The 18,717-nt window shown below is 39.7% G+C and overlaps 1 protein-coding gene across 4 annotated transcripts in view; it reads left to right on the forward strand.

Moving 5' to 3' along the window:
* LOC107228007 (dentin sialophosphoprotein) overlaps positions 1 to 18,717 on the forward strand; it is a 75,149-nt gene that overhangs the window by 824 nt on the left and 55,608 nt on the right. For all 4 annotated transcript variants that reach the window (XM_046738076.1, XM_046738077.1, XM_046738078.1 and 1 more), the window contains exons 2-6: positions 9,774 to 10,610; positions 10,893 to 11,431; positions 16,297 to 16,390; positions 16,917 to 17,245; positions 17,435 to 17,677. In XM_046738076.1, the coding sequence (XP_046594032.1) occupies positions 9,785 to 10,610; positions 10,893 to 11,431; positions 16,297 to 16,390; positions 16,917 to 17,245; positions 17,435 to 17,677 (2,031 nt within the window). In that variant the 5' untranslated portion in view covers positions 9,774 to 9,784. The remainder of the gene's footprint in view (positions 1 to 9,773; positions 10,611 to 10,892; positions 11,432 to 16,296; positions 16,391 to 16,916; positions 17,246 to 17,434; positions 17,678 to 18,717) is intronic.

The following is an 18,717-nucleotide window of genomic DNA, read 5'->3' on the forward strand; positions in this document are numbered from 1 at the left end:
TTACATTCAAATGAAGAGCATAAAAAATTGCCATGTCTTATTACATTTGACGGTATAGTTACTCCGCTATCGAGAAAAATTCATAAAACTTGAAGGAAACCGTCACACATGACACGACGTTTATAGAAAATTTTGCACAAATTGTTATAAAAAAAATAAAATCATACAATAACAAACGATTTCATAAAAAATGAAGAAACCGTATTATGATAAAAAGAAAATATTAACGACAAAGGATATGTAGTGATTACACTTGGTGGTAATTTCAGTAAGGGAATTGGTTTGTATAACCATGAAAAGTACCGCGAAGGATAACATTTATACGGCTTGTTTTTTATCGCATCAATTGATTTGCTTCTATACCTACGGTGGAATGATGAAAAGTCCCAACACGTTTTATAAAGCGAAGAAGCAGAAATAGTATATGTATAATGTCTACTGACGACGAACTATTTAGGATTCTAAATGAAGAAAAGGAAAAAACTCATATGCCGTATCACCAGAGGAATTGACATGCGATTCTTGTATTCATATGCATAATCAGGAGCTTCGCCCTGGAATATGAATATGTACTTCGTAAATGGTCGCACGATCTGCAGCGTCGAAAACAACTCCGTCGCGTCATCCCGGCACTGTCACTCACTCTACCGAGCTGAGAGCGAATCGAGGGAGACCGAGCTGCTCCGTGCGACGACGACGCAAACAACTCAAGGAATCGCTAATATTGCATATCACTCAATCATTTAGCGTACTGGAGTGACGATGCTAGGCAAATGTCACTCGGAGGACTATGAAGAAGACATCTGTGAAAATCCGATCGTAATCGGTCCAGCACCAGTTCGTGTGTAATAGTATCGGTATCATAGATTAATCTAGTTAATTAGAAAGAAATCACAAACGTAGTTTATTTCCCTTCGCGTAAACATTGCACGAAAGTATGCGAACCCAAACGAGCTGAATCGAATAATTAGCTGTATACACGCACTAATAATCGACCGGAAAATTTTTCGATAGATATGATTATCGTACGTCGACAAACAGCACGTTGATTTTCTGAATGGGAAAGGCGACTATGACTATTTTTGTCACTGTGGCGCACGACGTGTGGTCTCGTTAGCTATATATCTATGTGTACATATTTTGAAAAATGCCGATACAGTACGTGCTCAGTAATATACGCGTACCGTGCGTTATTATTAATCCCTACAACTATAGTAATAAGCAACAGTTTAATTCCCATACTAATGGTGACAAATAACATGACCCTGCACGAAAAGTATACGGGGTGACAAGTTTTGCAGTTCCGTAAATCAAATTCATTTCCGGAAAAGCTGAAGCACGTGGTGAAATTGCAGAATTGAGCTAATTGAGATGACAAAATTGGCATATTTGCGCGAAACTCTGGAATAACAATTATCTGCGACATCGACAAGTGAGACGCACCGTTATTCTCTGAATAGAAAATTCATAGTTATTACGTTCAACTTTGGTTCATTGAGCGTAATACAACGTTCATGTATACGTAAATTTTTGTAAAAGAATTCTTGCTATAGTAAAAAATACGACGAATTTCTTATTAGAAAAATTGCACCACCCCTGCTGCTACGGAAACAGCGTGCCTCAAGTCTGATCATTGTTCTGGATTCTGACGAAACTCTTCCGTTTGGATTAGTTCTATGTGCTTAGCAACAGTTCTTCAATCGAAGCGCAGGGTTGGCAAATATTTAAGTTGGAACGTTTGCCAATAACAAATATTGTTTCTGATCAAGGCTCTTTCCATTTTGCGAATCGCGCGTGACGCCCTCGATGCTGCAACAACGTCGCTTCATCCGAATACCATACAGGTGCCTTTAATTGAATTATACAGGGTGATTAGGTGAAAACCCCGAGAGTAGGAGGAGCTTAAGTGTTCAATAGGCGCCGCCCCGCAGTCAATCTGACAAGTGATCGGGCGGATCGTATTGAAGCAACGTCAATATTGATACGGGCGTAAATGAGGAGCATCTCCACGTATTCGTCGATCCTATAAGCTACCATCTCAGATGTATGTGACACAGTTGGCTGCTCTGATAATAACGTAATAATACAAACGAGTAGTACTGGACGATGTCGAACCTATACATATACCGCCACACATTACTTTCGTTTGCCGGAAGGTTTCTCGAAAAATTTCCGAGGGATACAGACATATTTATACTTTATACCGGTAACAAAATCGGCATAAACACGAATGAAACATTTAAGATAAACATAACATCAAATATTTTTATCTTCCATTAATTAACAAGGAACATAGATGTATATCTATTTGTATGTCGATGAAACACAGTAGTGAAATCAAGGATTCAAGAAATTAAAGTGTTTATTCATCCCGCGCAGACGCGTCCATAATTACACCCTACGACGAAGTCACGGATAGATTTACGGATTCGATAGACTTCATGTTTTCGATTGTTATTACCCTCGAATTGGGAAATCCAGTTCGCTCTTATAACAGTGCCGGCGATGGGGGGGGGAATATTTTTTTAACATCGTTATCAGAATTCATAATTGTTGCAAAATTCGTCCTTACTTCACTGCATTCAGCAGGAATACTAACATTAGAATAAACTGACTCTCGCATTTATCTCATACAGGGTCGATCTAGCGTTGACAAGGCAGCATCGCCGGCGTACCGATCACAATCATTGGATGACTGTTGGGGCAAGCGCTCGACCAATCACAACGCGGTCGTTTTCGTGTGAAATCTCTGTTAGAACCCCCATATACGGGGGGCTCCAGCCTAGACAGTACCCCGTGCATTGTAGGAGCATTTTCAATGCTAAAAAAAAAACTCCAAGTGAGCTGACGTTGGAAAATATTTTTCCTACGCATACAGTCCAACCTCTCGATAAGAACGCTCGTAATAAGGAACGCTCCCCCAGTTTCTCATTGGCGCACCTACCCCATTCCGACTCAACCTCAAAGCTGAAATTATTCGCGTAGTCCAGTCATTGTATGAGGGATTCTCCGTCAACTCGGCCACTTTTTTTTCGACCATCTCAGATCTGCCCCATAATTGGTTGTATCAAAAAATTACTAAAAGATACTCTATGTGAATTGTTCAGATTTTTTAATTCATTCTTCGAGAAATTGCCGTTTTTTTTTCAAATGAATATGTCTCGGAAACTTGAACTAACTGAAAAAAAAATGACCGCACATAAAAGTTGTAGTTTTTAGTTAGCTTTTGAGAGGAATTGTTGAAAAAATTTTACGTTCCGGTAACGCTGATTTTTTACCAAAAAAGGAAGAAATTATTTTTTTTATTTAAAAAGGACCCTTTTTTGCTGAAAAAATTAGAGTCTTCCAATATGTGTGACAATATCGCCACAAAATCGCCAGAGTGGCACGGATCGAGGTTCTAGGGTAAAAAAAATGAAGCCAGAGAACTCTCAGAGAGGGAGAAAGAAAGAGAGAGAGAGAGAGAGAGAGAGAGAGAGAGAGAGAGTCGGTGAGCGAGGAGAAGCACGCGCATGGTGGGGGTCTAGAATTCGAGGAAAAACTCTTCCCCTCGGGGTCTTTCGCGTTCTTATTGAGAGGTCGGCCCGTATTCGGACATGTATATGGCAATAAGCTTCATCATTTTGCTGGAGGAGCAGGCTGCTACGTAATTCATAACCACATCAACCTTTATACTATCACGCAAGAAGTAGGCATATTTAAAAATCTTGTATCTTCAATTTATTAAATATAATATGCTGTTGGATAACAAGTGCACTATATGAACGTGATCCACGTTGAGGTTAATATTCTTTCTCCATTCAGCAAAACACTCTCTTCATCTTCACCTACTCGATAGTTGCTTCGCATTCAGATCACATGCTAATTTAACAATTAAAACTAAGCCAACAACATGAGACGTGCCACCACTAGAGCTAGCGGTATAATGGGAGTGTCCGGTCTCGCGAACGTCTATGCGGCCGTATTTTTTTCCGACCCCTATATAATATTCACGCGTTATGTTTCCCATCAAAAGTATAACGGCCTCACTCATTCAATGAGAAACGGCATTGATATCGCTTACGCACATATGCTAAGTACGTACGTATTCAAAATCAACGAGTCCTCAAATACCATCTGTCTTACCACGAAGCTTCCGTTGACTTGCATGGCCGAACGTGTATGGGTATATTAGGCGTATGATATATCTTGGCCCTCCGATGTGTGTGACTTGTTACCGTGTATGCAGATCAAGTGTGGAGATGTTGCGTGTGGTGTCATATTAGTCGTATACTCACGTATTTGCCGAGTCGAGGAATGACATCGTCGCAGGAAAACTCACGAGGTATACGCAATGGCGTTGATTACGAATGGCGTTCTTATTTCAAGTACAAGTGACCTTCGCCTCCTCATACTTCTCAACCGTAGTTTTATTCTTATAGTAATATAATAAGTAAGAGCCCCATATAGTGCTGTCGCTGTCGCATTTGTATTTGCTAAATTATGATATATCTACATATTTTATGTATGTACGTTGTACGTTACGAAATAACGCGACAGTAATGACATTATAGTTACAGTGAAAACGCAAATACACCGTACGTGCATCTTCTTCTTTTCCTCCCTTCTTCACCACTCCGATTCCAAAGCGTTGACAAGGATTCGAACCTTGATAAAATCTAGCTTATACTCGAGGTAACTTTTTATTGCCTGTTGAGATCTCACGTAAATCTTGAACGACCACGGGTTGCATTTCCGATTATGTAATTATATTGTATCTTTGACGAGGAAGACAACTGAGAAAAAAAAAACGACGTGTCCATACGGGTCCAGAATATTCACCTGATTACGTGTGAAAACATAAACAGGCTGCTGCTGATACATGCGATTTAGCAATTGCAATAAAGAACAAATCAAATTCATTGCGAAATCTAAGAATATATCGCATACGACAATACGGCACGCGCAAATGTCCGCACCTGATATGAAATTTCTACAAACGTACTTCGAATGTAGTACGTAGACATAGGAACTGAGGTGTGTAGGCGGAGTAACCTTGGATCAGCTGTTTGCACTCATTGTCAATGTGAGCGTCGCGCAGGTACGGCTTTTACTACACCACGTACGCTCGCTGACACTCCATAGTCCGACAATAAGCGTCATCGCACGCGCTTACGCACGCCCTGTAACTATACTTACATGCGTATGTATATTTTAGGGTGGTCCAAAGAAATGGATTTTTTTTCTTTTTTCAAAGTCATACATTTAAGAGTTGTAGAAATAGGAAATAAGACGCGGGTAATAATTTCACAGAACTAACATTATTTTCGCGTAATAATTTAACGGAAAATGGTAAATTGCGTTCGGAAACCATTAAATATTCAGATTAAGGGCTCAAATTATAACAGGCGTCTTATTTCCTCTTCCTACAACTATTAAACGTGTGACTTTGAAAAAAAAACAAACAGACGATTTTTTTGGACAACCTTAATATATATAGGTTATGTGCTGATTATACCTACTTATATGCGGTGTTGCTAAATTTCACCAAGCTTCTACGAAATGCAGGCGATGAAATAGTAAATTCCGTTAACATTTAGTATGACGACGATAAGGCAGAAACATCTTGAAATCTAAGATTCGCACTTGCAGGCCTCACACCGATGTTCGTGAATCCCCCCCCCCCCCCCCCCCCCTGCTATATAAACGTGCTACAATTTTTTCAACTCCTTATAAGAACGCCGAAGATGAAATATTCTCCTATAAATGTATAAGAAAATATAAGTAACGTTAACGTATTTTCAGTAGTTGTTACAGGATATAGAGTGTTGTTGATTTTTTAAAACTTATCCAACCAGGATCTGCTAGTATTCAAAAGGTTGTTCCCACTTCGAGCATTTCCTTTTTCATTTTGAAATTGGCCTTCTAGTAACGTTGTGTGTTTATAACGCTATAGGTACTTAGTACCAATTAAATTGAATTTACGCCACAATTGATTGAAAAATATTTGACCGCTAAATGAAACAATATTTCCAAAATCACCACTCTACCGATGCGGCCATTCTATTTTTCAAACTATAGATTTCTCCCTAACACAATGAGAGAGTTTGAAAATCTCTCTAGAAATATTACTTATCAGGGGTTTGGAGACAACTGAAGAATAGCAAACAACAAATCGTCCCTGTAGATCACTTAGGATACTTGTATAGATAGACGTATACCTATGCGTGCACGTATCGATAAAAAGCTAACGGTAAACACGAACCCGAAGTGGTCAGTTTCGGTGCCGGACTTTGGGCGATCGCCAAGTATTCAGTTCCATTCTTATTTCGATTGTTCGACAGCCCCCGGCGAATAGTGTTGCACGATCAGGTGAGAAAGAGATGTGAAAACGTTGGATTGCGTTGCTTACGATTCCATCTTTTATCAGGCCACCTCGGTACGACCCTTGCCGTCGGTATTTTTTTCGCGAACCCGCTGCTATTCGGTTTGAAGACTGTAATATGTATAAGTATATTGAGCCTATTCTGTGGCAATTGTTTATTGTACAGACAGGATTTCGAGTTGTAATTCCACTCAGTATTGTGGATTGAATGCAGTTTTCACCAGTAAATTTCACTACACTCGATATCCTGTGTCGAATTTTCACCAACTCGCACTGTAAAATTAGTGCAGATTTTACGTATGTTTTGAATAAAATCTGTGATACAGGAAAATTATCAAAAGTGTAGGTATGTGTACAGGAAAGGTCGTGAGTAGCTTTCTATTTTCCTACTGTGACCTATTCCCTGTCCAGCGTGAATCAATCGGATTCAAAATGATTGTGAATTCGACATTTCCAACATCGTAAATGAGCCAGCCGGAACTGAGGCAAGCAGATATGATGTCATTGAAATTTTTCTGTTGTGTTTTTTCGCAACTGTTGCCAGCCCATTCTGTGGGTGGTCAGCCAGATATCTGAATAATGATGAATAATGGCGATCGCGTAATGCAACGACCACATGTAACAGGCATAAGTAGAATAGCGATAAAATCTGCAAGGCTACATGGCAAGTGAGCCGAGCACTGCATTGCGTCAAACTCGTGGTCATAAGGTAGATATAGGCATTCGACGTAAAGTTACGTTTATACCTATATGCATAGGCGAACCAACGTCACGTGCAAACGATTTTCATACTGCAATATGACCTAACTCCAACGTGACGTAACGTAACGTAACCTAACCTAAACTAACCTAACTGAACTTGACTCACCTTATCCGGCTCTGCCCTACTAGAACAACTTGGCGTTACTTAGATTGCATAGCGTATTACGATGAGCCTGAATTTGGTAACGTTAACGTAACGAAACATCAGGGAAAAATTCATTGCGCAATTTTAGAATGACTTTCAAGTAGTTGGCCCTGCACAATATGAGTTTATTTTATTTATCATGATTTTCTAAATTTCAGACATTCTCGAAGGTGCGAAGTAAAGAGTTTTCCTAAACATGCATCGTTACAGTAACGTTCCTGAATTCATTCCGGTTCATGTGTTACGTTCAAAATTACCCTTTAAAGTACATGCGTACATGGAAAAATATGCGGTGTAGAATAGACTATTCGATAAGAAGCTTCACGATTTCCAAGGCAGTACAAATTACCCTTTCGTGTGTACGCCTCTCTCCGGAGAACTATTGAAATACTTGTATGGCTGGTACTTTGTACCGTAGTGCACTGCTCTTGGGGGTCAATAGTACAAGTTCCCTTGAAGGCGGCGTCACTTGCGAAAATCTCAATGGTCGCCGTTTTTCAGCAACTGAATTAATTAATTCTCTGATCAAAAATTTCATCTCGAACAAAGCCAGATTCAACCTTATACACATCCCAAGGTAGATCCCGAGGGACTTAAGTCCGCCCGTGTTGTTTGCTACGCAGGTTAAATAACTAGATGGTAGCAGACAACAGCAGTGGCTTTGAATCGGTCAGAATCTAATTCAGGAGATGTGCATAACCCCGTGCATCTATTAATTATTATTAGAGATATCAACAGGCACGGCATGATGGATGGCGGCATACTTTTCTGACTTTTTCTTGAAATTCTCAAATCTGCTGACTGATTTTTCACACTTGCTTCAAAAACCACTCTTTTATTACACACTTCTTTCGTAAAAATCTGTCAAAGCTTGAAAAAAGTGTTTCGAGTACAATTCCGCTATCTGATTGATGTTGATGAAATTTACTTTCATACTCTCTGCTACAATTTGATTTCGAGTGCAATGTAATAATTTCCAATTTGACGCCTTTAGATGCGAGTGATCATATCACCCATCTACTCTTATACAATTTTCTAGATGACAAATGTCAAAGCCTTTCTCGGGCGCTCTTGATGCGCGGTACAATTTCTTTTCAACGTTAATTACTTTTATACAAAACATAAATTTAAAAACTGAGCTTCGAAATTCTAAGTTTCGAACCCATGACTGTTCCACTACCCCTAACGTTGTCTGACGGTTTCTTCAGAGAAAAAATGAAAAAACAACAACAACGGACGGATATGACTGCAATCTGTGATTTATCTAATGAAGTAGCAGATACTTTATTATTATGTAACTTGACAAATAACAGCTCACTTTTCCTAACTATTTTCACACCATTTTTACACATCATCAATGTCCCGATGCGATGTTTTCACCATAATCCAAACACTGAATAGTCATCATGCCTGAGATCTACCACTTCTCTTCGTAATTGATAAAAGATTCGCTACCCCCGCGGCCGGATGGAAGGGAGTGGTGGTTTCTTCCGGCCGCTTCAAGCTCGTCTTTGCTTCTATTGTTGTTGATTATCCACATGCGATGTAGACGGAGTGTATCTGATTTTAAGATGAGACTTCTTCAAAGTAGAACCTGCGATCACAATAGTTTTCCTACAATTCTCACAATCAGTTTTTAACCGCATTGATCTTCAAGTGAGTGTATTATCATTTTCTCTCCTGCCTTTTTGTATAAGAACCTGCATTCATTATAGAAAATCATAATCAATTTTCAATTATTTTATTTCTCTTCCAAGAGTGAGAAACTTGGACATCGAACGATGAAACCTAAATATAACTCAAGTACGAGAACAACAGGTGACAACGGATTTGGTCAAATTCACACTTCGTATATCGTATGATAAACATTAAACAGACAGCATATACAAGCAAGCGAATATTGGCAAGCTGCTGTCACGGTCAAAAAAAAAAAAAAAAAATTGCTCTGTACAAGTAAATGGCATCAAACTGATTTTCCTAATTTTTTTCATTTGACCAATCATTCGTTGTATTCAAACAGGACATAGTAACATTTAATAAATTTACCAACTAGGTATAGAGAGTATATAATACAGAGTTGCTACTTTCGTAGGATGTAGCATTTATTTCTAATATTACCGCTTTTCAACACCATACACGACCAACCCATAGACTTATAAAGATAGACTGAGCGCTCCTATAAGAGGCACTGACAATTACATATAAAGGACAGAGATATACCGGGAGTACTGCTCTCTCTTTTCAATCGGCGTCATGGTTGGAGACAACGGAGCAGTGGAAGTGGAACAGCTATAGATATTAGGCGCATGATTTCGCCTCATTCTCCTCTACCGCCTCGATCCCCGCCGCAAATATCGTCAGAGAGAGAAAGGAGTACTCCCGGCATTTTTCTGTCCTTTAAATGTTTGATTCAAGCGGCTCATAAGAGCGCTCAGTCTATCTTTATAAGTCTATGGATCAACCTCGCCTGCTGCAATTGCAAAACGTTTTCTTTTTTCACAGATTATTCATAGATGGAGTATAAGGAATACAAAAGGCTATCCGACGACACAGATGATCTGAATAACGATCGAGATAACCGGCTACTATCCGAGATGCGCAGCCACGAGCCCTTAGAAATAAGTGACGAGAGACGGAATAATATTAGAAACGACGAAGACCTTGGCGAAGGGATTAAGGATGAGGAGTATTCGACTGAAAGCGAAGCTGCGATAAGCGGGGAAGTTGATAACGGAGAGACGGGAATTACATCGGATACCCGTCGCGACAGGATATTGAATGGCATAAATGGGAAGATTGTAAAAAATGTGTCCGAAGATGTCGACGAGGTTGACGAGGAGAACAATAAGGATAAACCGGACGAAAAACACGATAACGAATCATCGACAACGACAACGGCATCGTCAACTTCGACCTCCGACGACGAGTCCGAGACGACCTCCGAGGAGAAAGTTGAGTCATCCGATGGAAAGGGGAAGGGTTCGCCTTTGAAAAAAGAGGAAGCTTCAATCGCTGATCACGTTGAAAAGGATAAGCCGAAAGGATTCAGCGAGGATGTCGCAAAGGATGTGGGAAAAAATGACGACACCACCGACGAGAGTGACATCGAGGATGACCTTATATCGGCAATCAACTACAACACGATCACTTCTCTCGCTGCTCTCAAGGACATGCTCCAGTCTTCCGGCGAGGATTCCGACGGTGTTGATAGTTTCTTTCACCATTACTTCTTGTCCCACGTTAATCGCCTCCCCTCTCGTAATCAAACTCACAGCCCTTATCCTTGGGGAAGACGACTTTCCGAATGTCGGGAGGAGGATGAGTACGAAGCTGACGAAGGTGAGGCCAGCAAAACGATCATTGCACAAGAGAACGTTCCACATACCTCGGGTGTTGTCATTTCATTCTTAATATTCGCATTATCCTCAATGTTAGTCTTTGAGATGTATTGATCAATGATCATGCCTCAATACTACAGAACTATTTGAATGCCACATATAAAAAATATCGTAAGACTCGATAACTTTGAATATAAATTTACCAGATCATTTCAATGAAAACTAACATTACTTCACTTGAAAAGGTGCAAAATTGTTGAAAAGTTCTCTCGAAATGTTTCAGGCAAAAATGCGGAGAGCGCGGCGAGCGGTTCCGCTTTGGCAAAGAAAATGGAAAGATCATCGGACAGCGTGAGTTTGGCGAAGACCGTGGGCGACAGCTTGGGCACGATATCTTCGTCGAGCTCCACCTCAGAAAACTCAATCTCAGAGCAAACGGACCAAACAGCAAGCAACGTGATCACGGAGCCCCAGGCTGCGCCCCAAGTCGTAACGACTAGCAGGTTCACAACTTCTCAGACCTCGACGCCGTCCGCTTCAACCGTCACGTCCCCAACCTCCGGTAGTAAGCCACCACTTCGCCGACGGCACACCGCCGGTCCTGGAATGACTTTTCCAGCCACGGATCCACCAAGTTACTCGGCTAGCATGACGTTCTCAAGGACGAGTCCCCTTCCCAGTCCGCATCTTGACAAACGATTCTTCGACTCTAGCCTCATAGAGATGAAAAGTCAGGCGAGTAGTTCTAGCACCCTCGACTATGACTCGAACGAAGACATATGGGTACGGAGGGTGGATTTTGTTCAGGAACGAAAGCGTCGGGTAAGTCGTGTACGCCTTTGTCAATCATCGATACCCAATAGACTAGAATTGCTCGGATGCCACCGTTGACTTGGCCGGATATGATCATTAATATGAATTTACCTAATCCTCAACACGATAATTTATTGAAATCTCTTTGTGTCTAAGCTTGCAGTTTCACCAATTCTAAATCCAAGTATAGGATCTTTCGATTATCCGTGCTCAATGCAAAAACTAAGACTGTTGCGATGTAGTTGACACACTTTCTTTGAACTGTAACGCGTGTTTCAGGCATCGCGGAAATTGGCGCACCCACTGATCCACACCGTGATCCTATCATTGAACTGACCGATCGTATAACGAACGGAATTATGCTTTCTCAGCTTGAAATACTAACTAAAAATCGTTACGTGTAGAAGTATTATTGTTGCCAATACAATCCTACTCTGATCCCGCGGTCAGATTTCCATCACTGAATCTTTTTGAATAACAATTTCAAATTGGCTGACAAATACGATATTAATGAGAAGATTAAGCCGGAAACGAGCCACGAATGGGTTCTTATCCGTGTATATGTGAAAAGTGGACGGTAGAGAAGAAAGGAAAATTAAGGTGTAAACCGTTGCAGAAATGTAGCTACAGTTCTCTTTTTTGACGTAAGCTGGATAGTGACCTGAGTGTAGATTTAATTGAATAAATGAGCAACAGATTGATGACTGGAAAAACTATTTGTTCGAAAAGAGTTTGCAATTCCGAATCTGCTGATGCTGGTGTATAATTGCATAGAGTGCACAATTTTTCGTGGAAAGATAAATGAATATGAATGTATTCTGGATAGTCTACATTTGACGATCTGTACAGAATTATTACGACATGCCGTTGTATAGGTAAAACTTTTTCGTAATCAGTCGATATTCAGGTATCGACGGCAACCTCGTTTCAAACATTTATCAGTAACTTTTTAGACTTTGATTGAGCTGTACGTGTTCATACGCGTTAATTTGCGGAACAGTCTGGCTTATTCCAACTGGCCACAGGACCGTCAATCACATACTTGGATTTCTCGTAGCAAATAACGTTCCAAGCTACAAAGTAGTCAGTGATGGTTACTGCGGTGAACAGTCGTCTCGGTAGAATCCGTGAATACGTTTTAATGACTTGCGACGATCCTCAGGACAGTTTACAGTCCTACAAGGTTTGAATTCTTTGTTGTAGCTTCCATCAGTCCGCAGTGATTAACGCTTACTCGTCCCTTGTCAAGGTGGAAAATCATTATATTGCATCGTCGAAGAAGTGGTCCGATTTTTCTGTGCTTTTCTGCAGTCATTCTGTTTTTATCGCTCATCATCGTAAAACTCTTCAATTTTCCTGTCCTTTGTTGTCAGAGGAATGTAGGGATATCTTTGGTAAATGTGTATACTTGAAATAATGACAAACCATATTGTGTACTTGTTGACAATTGACCTTCAGGTGTTAACAGACGGCTCTGAAAATTGGGGCAATGTGGCTTGCTTTTTGCACACCCGGATATTCGCATTCGATCATATTATCGCCGAGAATAGGAGTCATACAAAATAAACCAACTTGAAGCCTGTTAGGAGAGTTAGTTTGGCTTTAAGCTCGTATACATTATTAAATCACTCGAGTGTGCTCATTTTCTTTCTGTGTTGATATTCCTCATATTCCTCACATTCAAATGAATTGATTTCTTGTTATTAGTGTCCGATGATTCTCTCTCTGGTAAATAACCAGCCTTCGTATAACTTATCTTTTAAGGTCATCTGATTTTTGTCCGGTTGGACGTTAGTTGATTAGCGTCGTAATTATTATTTATCGTGATTTGGTAGAAATATATGAAATCTTAACATTTTTTATTGATTAACTCTGCATGAAAGGTGCGAGGTGCGACTTGCGATACGCGATAGAAATCTGTGGACTTATATCTTTGTATTGGAATTATGAAAACTAAATACTTATCAGTCTTTATTCTTCCTCTATATTATCGTGCTGATCAATTCTCAAAATCACGATATGTTGGAACCATATCACGATATGAGAAGATAATCCACATACATGCGGAGAGTGAACGTGACGTTGCGGTGCGATATTCAATCGTACCCATACGTTCTCGGTTATAATACAGAAATTATGTAGAATATGAAAACATCACACAACAGTCACAGGAAATACGACACAGTCTAACTGGAGGCGCTCCAGTTTCTTTAATATTATGAATTCAATGAATAAACGTTGTGGGAACATATTCTTCAAGTTCGATATTGTTTCGTTATGCGAGAGAAAAGGTGATTTTTTCACCAGTTATATTATACTCCACCCTCATTCCCAATCATTTAATTGGCCGACTTATCGTTAGCTAGTAAAGTATAACGCCAAAAATTCCAAGCTGATCAATTAGTGGAAATTAATGTGTCCAAATAAAGATAACGTAGAACAACAGGCAAGCGGCAAGTAACACCGGCTCTTGCGCGACAGCAGGAACGTACACTATAGCGCGTGAAAGAAGGCAATGCGCCGGCAAACGCGATTCCCGGCAAACTAGGGATCAGTAAAGCTAATTCTAAAACGGATCTTCACTATCGTGCATTGTAGAAGCATTATCACGGTTTTAGAATAAAAGATTCGTCTTGCCGATACGTAGAAGCATTGAATAAATTGGATCTCGATCGATCAACAGCGATGCAATTGGGAACCGAAATGGGGAAAATCCATGCAAACAGCTTCCTAGACGTCAGTAGGGAAAGTAAACTCATTTAGGTCAGCTGGAATACGATAAATGGAGCAGAAAAGAGTCAGAAAATCGCCAAAATATAAGTAATCAAGCCAGTAGGCTTAGCAAGTATAGCAGCAGAAATGTAGATAAAGTTTCTTAATCTTTTCGAAGTAATGGAAGGCTATTCTCGGTCGCATTCAAAATTGTTTAACGTTTCGGCCTTTTAAGGGGGGCCTTCAGGCGCAAATCCGGGGGGGGGGGGTTTGCTGTACATGTGTAATCATTTTTCTTCGGATTTGAGAAGAATCAGGTCTTCAAATGTTGGCTCATTTTGATGAAGCAGTATTGCGGCTAATATTTTTTTACTAATCCAACATTACCTCAAAATATTACACACCAATAAAATAACGGACGTAGGGGGATAAGCGGGGTAAAATACCTTTCGCGAATATGTGAATGACAATATATTTTATGGACAAGTAGGTACGCATACGGAAGTTGATGTTGCGACAGTAAACTTTTTCTAACACATTCCGAGCGGCGCATTACGGGCTGAAATTCTCCAATATTGCAAGTCACGTTCATTGCCGCCGTAACTGGCTAGGGAGAAAAATTTGCTGTCACGGAATCAATTTCTATATGTGTACTATTGAAATTAGGGGGCTGTGCTGGTACCAAAATTCTTTGAGTCGAGAAAAATCTATTAGTTTCGGGTTGGCTTCGCGAGAAAGAAATGATTTTGTGCTGTGCTATTATTTTTGGTTTTCTCCATATCCAATTGATATTGAGGTCTGTAACTTTCAGGATTTTAATATTTTAATAGTACCTACTTATCCATAACACGTCATTCAGATATTCGCAAGAAACATTTTTACTCTGCTTTTCCTTTTAAAACTGGCCTTTTTAAAACTATCTCACAAATGTAAAATGTGGTGACATCAATATTTTAATGAATATTTTACTCGATTTTTAGTTTCAGTAATTAATTAATTGAGTATAAAATAATATTGCTTGCAATGTATTGCTCCATGAAAACGAAACTTTATAGTACGTTTTATAAAATTCTTCATTGTTCAATTTACATTACTTTGAAATACATTTATGAAATCAATAAAAATTTTGAAGTTTCATGAGTTGTTGAGGGATTACGAAATCGCAATAATTTACTGTAAATTAGCGAGTTTTAGTAATCTCACAAAGGTTACTTAAACAGTACGCAAGACTGGGGCGAGTTGGTACACGGGGCATGGCATTCACCGTGGTTTTTGGGAAAAACAAGCATCCGAGAAACTTTGCAACTTGACCAATTTATATATTTTTAAAAGCCGACCAAACTGTAACCCCCAGCCTCCTTAATTCACATGTGACACTGATAATGTGATTTCTTTGGAAGTGCAGTATTGTATTGATCATGTTCATCATTCTCTCTGGTATTATGGAAAAGTTTCAAATTCACTGCATGCTTGTTGACTGATACGCATATATCTATCTATACACATATGTATGTAGTTTTTATACACAGGTCTTCAGCCAACGCATAGCGGACTTGAAAATGCTGGTGCATAAAGTCTGACGTAGGCGTTGTTGTCTAGCTCGATCATTGTATTGTTGTATTGTTATCTAGACAGTATCACATCTTTGTGGAACTTGTCAACGTCATCGCTAATTATCCAATTTCTGAGTCCCGCTTTTGTTTGCAAGGTCGTCGGATGGCCATAACGAGTAAATACCTACTTCAAGTGCGTATGCTTGAAGATTCGGACATAATCATGTTTATCAAAAATTACAGCTTCCCTTAAGCTTCCGAAGCGAAAAGATAATGGAAACGAAAATTTCATAGTATCAGATTACCAGATTTATCAGTTACAAAACATTTTTTCTCGTATTCGTCGTGATAATACTTCCAAGTTAACGAAATGAAATCCCCGGCATCAGAATTTAATTGGTGAGAATGAGATACAGACGTTGAAGAAATTGCGGGAGTTTTTCTAAACAATCTCCCCAAATAAGTATAATCTCATTGTTGACCATAGAGTAACCTTCACTCTATTCGATTTATAGGCAGCCTTATAGATGATGAAAATATAGACATGGCGTGAAAAAATATAATCATGAAAACGAGACATCCCCTGATATTTTTTTGTGATGCTTGCAGGAACTTGGTTCGCAACCATTGCCAACAATCGTAACCGAAGATACCGACGTATCTGGTCAGTCCGGGCAAGATGAGGGTCACAGACCACGTGCTGGTAAGTATATACCAATACCGATGCTTGTACCGTGTATACCTGCTCAGTTGCGTATTCGACATATTGCTGCGATAGTGTTGAGATGCAATTCTATGGTACTCATTGTACTCTCTCCCCCAAAATATACTAAATTGATGTCGGCATGTCAATCTGTTTTCTGTTAAAATATTGAATATTTTGAATATATACCGCATGCGTACATATTAGATATACCTAAGAAGTATTAGAAGTGCACGCAGACCGCAGTATCAACTGTTAATTCATGAACGTAGTCAAGTGTACTGACATTGGATAATACTACTATCCATGTGATTATGATTACGTTCAAACTGAAATAATTCTGCACAAGGAGAGGTGTAAGCTAAATAGATCGTTTGCATGAACCGTAATCCTTTTTATCAACTTCAACTGCGAGTGAAACAAAATGAATGATCCAATAAATAAGATACAACAAATGCTTGAAAAAATTAAACGAAATAACAGCAATAAAGCCGAAGCAACAGACTAGGTGAATATGGATTTCCAGGTACCTGGGGATCGCATTCGAGGAACATCAGAAAAGCCTCAACAGGCAGTGCTCCAGGTTCGGGTAAATCTACACCATTACCTCAGCCTCACAGTGATCAATTGAGTTCTTCCTCCGGTTTTGTCAAAGCTTCAGGGCGAAAGTCCGCAAGTACACGATCAGGGTCAAACAGTCGTAGCAACAGTACAGAGCGTCGGAAGAGCGGCGATGACACAGCGAGCCCCACGAGAAAACCGGCACTTTTCGACGCCTTTCGACCGCGGAGTAAATCGGACGCCAGTAAAACCAGAAAACCCAGTATTATTACGAATATGAAAAACGCCGTACAGGTAACACACTATATCCTCGTCAGTATTTTTTTCTTTACATTGGTCCGACTTCAAATTATAAACGTATGGATGTTTCAAGAAGAACTGTGTGAGGTGAATGTGCGTCCGAGTAATGTAATATTCTCGGAGGACTTTGCGAGCTTCGTTTTGTTTTAATTTCTTATAACGTCTGTATTCAATTTGTTGCAGCATTCTTTGCATCGGAGTGCTCACGTTAGTTCCTCTTCGGACGTAACTTCGGAGAAGGAGCATCATCACAAAGATCATAAGGACCAGAAGGAGAGCAAGGACTTGCAAAAAGAGGGAGGCAAGGAGCAATATTCGCGGCCGCGGGCTGGATCGGAAAGCAGTCGGAATCCTGTCAGCAAAGTGATGGATCTCATTAGACATCGAAGTCACAGTGTCGTCAGCACGGAAGACAAGCGGAAAGCGGTGAGTTCAGCTCACTTAAGTTAAAATAATTGAAGGTATACACGTGTCTCGAGCTAGGCATTGAAGAAATAAACGGACATGCCCTGAGCCTATACGGTTATGCGGAATACGCGTCTGCCTTGCCGACGCTTTGCTCGGTCGATTACCAACTAGACGGGCGACATTAACGTTCGTTGGTAAGGTTTAATTATTAAGCAAGTCCGATTGAAATCGTGGTATTAGAGATTCTACTGCGTAAATGCTAAACGCATTCTGCGTCGGCCTCAGATCAAGTGTCTCATTGAGATTGTCCGAGCGATGACTGTTCATAACGCATTGGTATATTAACTTTCAAAATCAGCATCTTTTTTTCACACAATATTTTTTTGTGTATGCGAACATTGATGAAATATATGTTTCAAAATTGCAAAAAAATTTAATTTTGTTAAAATATACTTATTAATACTCGATTTTAAATTTAATCAATTTAATAAAATAATACTCGTTTCGTGTTATTGTAACTTTGGGTTACGAGAAAATAAAGATGTTCTCCGATAATAGAGCAAGTGCAGTGAAACACAGAAAAATAGGAGGCAAATTCGTTTATTCAAAGAAATACGTGGTCTCAAGTTAACGTCAAGAGAAAGACTGTTTTTATAATAATATCGTTTGACGCAGTAACCTTATTCATTTCGTAACATGTGGGGGGCGTAACGGGTGGTTTCACCCTTCGCAACAGTATTATCAAAATATTGTATACACACTGGTAGCTTCAACTAAATCGTTTCACAGAGTTCACTAAATCCTGCGGTGGGTGGGGATTCGTAAAATTTACGAAATTTAAGATTGGATCAACAGACCTATTAATTTATTACCGCTATCAAATATGTTACATCTTAAATCTAACAAAAAATTTTATCGCAGTGGCAAAATACTCTCTGTAACGCGTTAAAAATCTCTTCTCGCGAGAGAAGTAAGATTAGCAGTTAGTTGAAGGAGCTCCAGGAATCTGTCTGATTCAATCAGCAGAACCAAATCATTCGTCGTCTAATACCATTGAA

The sequence above is a fragment of the Neodiprion lecontei genome, chromosome 4, assembly GCF_021901455.1.
Source record: "Neodiprion lecontei isolate iyNeoLeco1 chromosome 4, iyNeoLeco1.1, whole genome shotgun sequence".
NCBI classification, from domain to species: Eukaryota; Metazoa; Arthropoda; class Insecta; order Hymenoptera; family Diprionidae; genus Neodiprion; species Neodiprion lecontei.